At 45.4% G+C, this 6000-nt stretch overlaps 1 protein-coding gene across 2 annotated transcripts; it reads left to right on the forward strand.

The window, feature by feature from the left end:
* Positions 1–2910: 2910 nt before the first annotated feature.
* Positions 2911–5613, forward strand: nif3l1 (NIF3 NGG1 interacting factor 3-like 1 (S. cerevisiae)). Of its 2 annotated transcripts, none has more exons than XM_030340814.1 (7): positions 2911–3066; positions 3565–4144; positions 4273–4429; positions 4521–4644; positions 4857–4995; positions 5088–5171; positions 5277–5613. In XM_030340814.1, the coding sequence occupies exons 2-7, from the start codon at positions 3568–3570 to the stop codon at positions 5459–5461; spliced, it is 1266 nt and encodes a 421-aa protein (XP_030196674.1). In that variant the 5' UTR covers positions 2911–3066; positions 3565–3567; the 3' UTR covers positions 5462–5613. The 2 variants fall into 2 exon arrangements, with proteins under 2 accessions (XP_030196674.1, XP_030196675.1); XM_030340815.1 differs by having other exon boundaries at positions 2928–2949.
* Positions 5614–6000: the final 387 nt, after the last annotated feature.

A 6000-nucleotide genomic window follows, 5' to 3' on the forward strand; every position in this document is an offset into this window, starting at 1 on the left:
ATTATTATTATCTCATGTATTCCTTAATATTGTATTGGATACTAAGAATTGAGTGTACATTGACGTATCTATTCATATTCAACCCTAAGGGAAGGTTTTAACTTTTGAACTCCTGTAGCTATGCAATTTTTTTGTAAAGGGGGAATGTAAAAGCTCTTGTTATGATTCATCATATGATTTGTAAACTGTACATTGAAAAATGAAAGATTTGTTTTGTAGATTATCTCAGATGGTATGCATTTATTCCTGATTAAATTATTCAAATTTAAAACACTTGGATCACAATGTCATGTTCAACACGGTGACATCACACCTCCTCATGTGACATCACATACCTCAGAGTAAAGGTACGAACACACCAAACGCGTATCCCGCGTATAAAATCGGCAATTTTTCCATAGGGAACCATTGGTTTACGCGCGTATGAGCTGCGTACACGCGTTACATGCGCTAAAGCAACATTTTACCCGCGTTAGCCGCGTATGAGCCGCGCGTATATATACGCGCGTAGTTCAAAAAATTGAACTTTTTACGCTCATACGCATGGCGATTAGCCGTGTTGCCCAATCAGCGTTGAGCTTGACCCGACGTCACTGGCAGAGAGTAGTGAGCTTGGACAGAAGCATACGGCCGACATCTTTCTTTATTCTGTGTGGAAATAGTAACATAGTTACGCCATTAAATGCTTTTATGGAAACATTTTTAGCGAGAAATGTGCATTTTACTTTCGTAATGTTCGCTCGGTGAATGTGAAGGATGTTTGGTTTGATAGTTATGACGAAGAGGGAACGCTCTGTTCACTTGCATGGACATGGACTCATCTAGGCGCGTAGGAGCGTAGGCGCGTAGCTGCGTAGGACCATTTTTGGCACAAAATGGTCAAGCAACATTTTAGCTGCGTTACGCGCGGAAATCTTTACGCGGGTACGCGTTTGGTGTGTTCGTACCTTAAGGCCCCGTCCACACGGAAACGATTTTTTGGTGAAAACGCAAAAGTCTTGTGCGTTTGGGACGACCATCCAGACGGATCCGGTGTTTTCTGTGTCCGAAAACACACTTTTTTGAAAACAGGCCTGAGGTTGAAAAGGAGAAAAACTAACATTTAGGATTCGTGTGGACGCCAGATACGCAAACGATAATGTAATCGCCGTTGCGTCAGATTTCCGTCTAAATTGTTTTGATTTGATTTGTATTATTCGTGTAGCTTTCTTTGTATGCAAAAAATAAATCGGGTGGTCTGATATCACACAGCCTCATGCGTCATCACACAACCTCAGATGATGACGTTTAAAACCTCTGCTCTCGGCTGCCAGGGTGGACAGACGGACAGACGTTGAAGAGCAGCCATCAGATTATATCACGTGGTTTCAGTAAGGTCCTCTCTGACCTCTAGATCCTTCCAACATTTAGGCTGTTTTAATCTATGAAAACAAACTCTCCTCCTCAAACATTCAAACCTGGCCACACCAGCTGTGACCCCCCCAATATATAGTAAATAGATAGTAAAACCCCCACTATGACTGCTGTCCTCAAAAAACACTTCTACAGACTACTACAAAGAGATTTCATTCAGAACGTTGTCCCATTACTTTATAAAGGACTTTATAACTATGGTTATATTAGTGAGTTAAAGGACTAACTTTGTTACATTAGTGAATTAAAGGACTTTATAATTTTGTAATATTAGTTTAGGACAGTACTTTATAACTGTATGTTATATTAGTGAAGAACAGTACTTCATAACTCTGTTATATAAGTGAAGTCTACTTGATAACTTTATGTTATATTAGTGAAGGACAACAGTGCTCCATAACTTAATGTTATATTAGTGAAGGACAACAGTGCTCCATAACTTAATGTTTCATAATCTTTAATCCCAGTGGCTACAGATGGCCCCCAGCAGATGGACTCAGATTTCCCAAAATAATCAAATCTCTGATGATGTTTTCAGGTACATAGCGTGACCAACACACCAACACACACACCCACACCCACACCCACACACACACACACACACACACACACGGTTATATGACCAAACAGGCATCACTTCAAGTTGCAAATAGGAGTCTGAAGGATCAATTAGAAGGGAGATTGCTGAGTAACCACGGTGACCCTATAATGCCTCACACATCTGTCTCTCCACAGGGGGCCTGTCCAGTAAATTGCGATTACGTTTATTGCGCGTTTGTGTGTGTGTGTGTGTGTGTGTGTGTGTGTGTGTGTGTGTGTGTGTGTGTGCGCTACCAGAGTGATGTAATGTTTTGTTTGGCCTAAATTGGTCCTGATCCTTTGACATGAGTCCACTCCACATTAATCCAAATTAATCTGATTCACCTCTGTCTGTCTGTCTGACTGACTGTCTGTCTGTCTGTCCATCAGTCTAAATCTAAATTGATCTATGCATCAATTTATCATAGGTTTTTCACTTAGAAGCATATAACATATAGTTATTACAATTAACTGTAAACACATTTATATGGTTATATATTGAATGATTAATGTTTATGAAAATGAATGAGAATTTTTTTGGTTTTAAGTATTTCTCTCATTTCATATGTTTAATATCCAGTGATGTAAAGGCATTCCATACATGATAGAATGCCAAGAGTATTTCAGCACTGGGACTTTTGACTATACATGCATCGGTCCGCATTACTGTTGCTTGGCAACAGCCCAGTCCCAGTCCAGTTTCAGAACTATTTTTGTGAGCCAAAAACATTATTTAATAAATAAATAATAATCCCTTGTCTCTTCATTGAGTTCTGAGAGTGCTTTAATACTAAAAATAGTCAAGGCTGTGATTAAATTCCCCGTATAACAATTACAACCATGCTGACCTCTCGAATAACCTCACTCGCTCTCGTGTGACAGCATGGAAGTCGCAGTTGCTTATTTTGCCCCCTGTCGTTTGCCGTCGTCTCGAAACGGTTGCGCGCGCATCATAAGGTGGCCGACAGCAGCATGTCTTCCAAAACAAAACATATTTATTATACTTCTTTTCATTGCATGATTACTCATGCATGAGTTAAATATCTACCTGTGACAATATATTCGGACTGCAAGGTATGCAAGTACAAACTAAATCATGTCAATGGTTATTTTGCGGATACATACTTATTACGACCCGTACAGCTGTGCAACTTGTGTCACTAACATATTTCATTGCGTTTAATTCCCAATATAACTGGTCCTTTTATCGCCGATATAATGACCTAATGTTTGCCATTCCACAACAGCTACGTGCGTTGTTTGTTTGTCAGTTGTCTGCAGTGACCGAACTTTTTCTAATGCGCAATTCATGCTATTTATATTATGTTAGTTTAAACGTTTAAAGGGTTTGTTTGTTACCCGGTAAACGGACAAATAATGCGATTAACTAAACACAAAATGCCACTGGATCGCTCTGACAGTTCGTTTGAACATTGGAAATTGGGATCAGAGTTTGATTTAGTGCTGAATTCATCTTAGCCTCTTCTGTCAGATCTTATTTTTGTTAGTCCGTTTGTTAAAATGCTTTGTTTGTTTCTCATGTTGTTGACATGCCGTCTGTTTGTTTGACAGGTTATGTTCATGTGGTCTCGGCAGAGGACAACTTCTACTTTCTTGGCGTTTCTGCGGATCAGCAGAGCTCAGACCAGCAAGGAGATTCTGTCACTCACCTGTCACTCTTCCTCCTCCTCCTCCTCCTCCTCTTCTCCCTCCTCCTGCTCCTCCGGCCTCCATCGCTCCGTCCATCAGCCTCTTCTCTCTCGCCTCCTCTCTACTCCCCCTTCCCCCTCCCCTCTGATGGAGCTGAAGAAGGTTCTAGAAGTGCTGGAGCAGTTCGCTCCCCTCTCATTGGCCGAGCCATGGGACAACGTGGGCCTACTGGTGGAACCCAGCCGGCCTCGACCAATCAGCACCATCCTGCTGACCAACGACCTCACCGAGGCCGTGATGGACGAGGCCGAGGCCCTGACCTGTGACCTCATTGTGTCGTACCACCCGCCGCTCTTCCAGCCAATCAAACGACTGGTCCAGAGGGACTGGAAGCAGCGATTGGCCGTGCGTGCGCTGGAGGGCGGGATCGCCGTCTTCTCCCCCCACACCTCCTGGGACAGCGTCCGGGGCGGGGTCAACGACTGGCTGGTGGCCGGGCTGGGTAAGGAAGTCCCACGGGGTTCCCTAGAGGGGTACTGGGCTAGCTGAGGTCCTTGGACCCCCCATGCTTAATGAGCTCGCTCTCGCTCTCGCTCTCGCTCTCTCTCTCTCGCTCTCTCTCTCTCTCAGGGTGTGGCCAGGTGAGTGTTCTAAGCCAGGCCCTCGCTAGCGGCCCCTGCAGGTTCAAGCTGGAGTTCAAAGTGAGGAACGCAGAAGAACTTCAGCCAATCGCAGAGCAGCTGAAGAAAGAGGACAGCAAGACCACACTGACCCACTCCGTCAATAGGTGACGCCTTAATCTGTTAGCTGTGATTGTGATTCATTGGTGTCCTCTGTTCTCCTGGTTGTGTCTGATCTGTTGCTTGTGTCTGGTCTAGCTGCGAGGCTGAAGGATTAGTGGCTAGTGTACTCTGTAGTGATACAGCGCTGCCCTCTGCTGTCCAGACACTGCTACAACACGGAGTCGCCAGCCAGGCACTTGCCATACTAAAGACTGAGCAGGTACAGACAAAAACACAGTGCGGCTCTGACCCAGTGCCGAGTGAGAGGTGTCACTTGGGACTCATGTCGAAATTGACGGTTTACTTTTATATCATTCAATTGAAACCCACCAAGTTCAGGAGTTGAGGTCTACTGCACCAGCGGACCGTGGGGTTGTGTTTGTTCCCTTACTGTCACCTTCTGATGATTATTGACCTTTGACCTCCGGCCAGCCTCCCCTCCCGGGTCACGGCCAGGGCCGACTCATCGTCCTGGACCAGTCCGTAACCGTGGCCACGGCCGTGGAGAAGATGAAGTCTCACCTGGGCATGAAGCATCTGAGACTAGCTCTGGGCTCTGGACACACAATGGGTGAGACAGACAGACAGACAGACAGACAGACAGACAGACAGACAGACAGACCATCTAATACAGTGTGTGTGTGTGTGTGTGTGTGTGTGTAGAGTCCACAGTGAGCCGTGCTGCAGGGTGTGCTGGATCCGGGGCGTCCGTTTTGAAGGGCGTCCGCGCCGACCTCTATGTCACAGGTAGGAGGCGGGACTTCCTGTCTCCTGTTGATATACAAACTCATCAGTTAACTCACCGGAGATATCTGAGGACCTAATAGAACACCTCTGTCCCCCCCCCCCCAGGGGAGATGTCCCACCATGAGGTCCTGGATGCGGTTGCCAGTGGAGCCAGCGTCATCCTCAGTGACCATAGCAACAGCGAGCGTGGCTTCCTGGCCGTGGTCAAGGAGAAGCTGGGCGCGCGCCTGCCGGACTCCGTTACCGTGGCGATCTCCAAGGCGGACTGGGACCCCCTGGAGGTGGTCTGACCGTAGATGGTTACCGTGGTGATGATGATGTGACCATGGCGACCAGGTTCTGCTGGTGGACATCAAGACCACCTCAAGAATAACAATATCAACAACAACAATAAGAAGTCCTCCATGTACATGCTGTCAGATAATAAACGGTTGCTTATCCATGTTATGCATCGTTATTGTGCCATCCTGGAGATATGTATTATGAACTATTTGTATCGATTAAGGATATTAAGATATTTAATGGATATTTTTCAATATTTATTCATTTAAGGTTAAAAATATACATATATTCTACTCCATTTGGGATAGATGTGGTCACTCCAGACAGTGGCCTTTATTGGCTAGAGAGCTCTGTTTCTGGAGAATGAGGATAAAGAGTTACTTTATTAATCCCAGATGGGAAATCAGGGGAATGAATCCCATGGCTGGTGTTCACTGTGACCCGTGAACCCGGCTGGAGACAGAGCACGGTCCAATGAGCTTTGGATAAACCTTAAAGCCTCGTCCTCATCGTCCTGTGTGGCCGGTAAGAAACACATTTCTGAAGA

The sequence above is a fragment of the Gadus morhua genome, chromosome 18 (genome assembly GCF_902167405.1).
Source record: "Gadus morhua chromosome 18, gadMor3.0, whole genome shotgun sequence".
Lineage (NCBI taxonomy): Eukaryota > Metazoa > Chordata > Actinopteri > Gadiformes > Gadidae > Gadus > Gadus morhua.

Coding starts and splice junctions, on each gene's coding strand:
- nif3l1 (XM_030340814.1), top strand. CDS start 3,568: ATGTTCATGTGGTCTCGGCAGAGGACAACTTCTACTTTCTTGGCGTTT. Junction 4,430..4,520: donor CTGACCCACTCCGTCAATAG/GTGACGCCTTAA, acceptor TGTCTGGTCTAG/CTGCGAGGCTGAAGGATTAG. Junction 4,996..5,087: donor GGGCTCTGGACACACAATGG/GTGAGACAGACA, acceptor GTGTGTGTGTAG/AGTCCACAGTGAGCCGTGCT.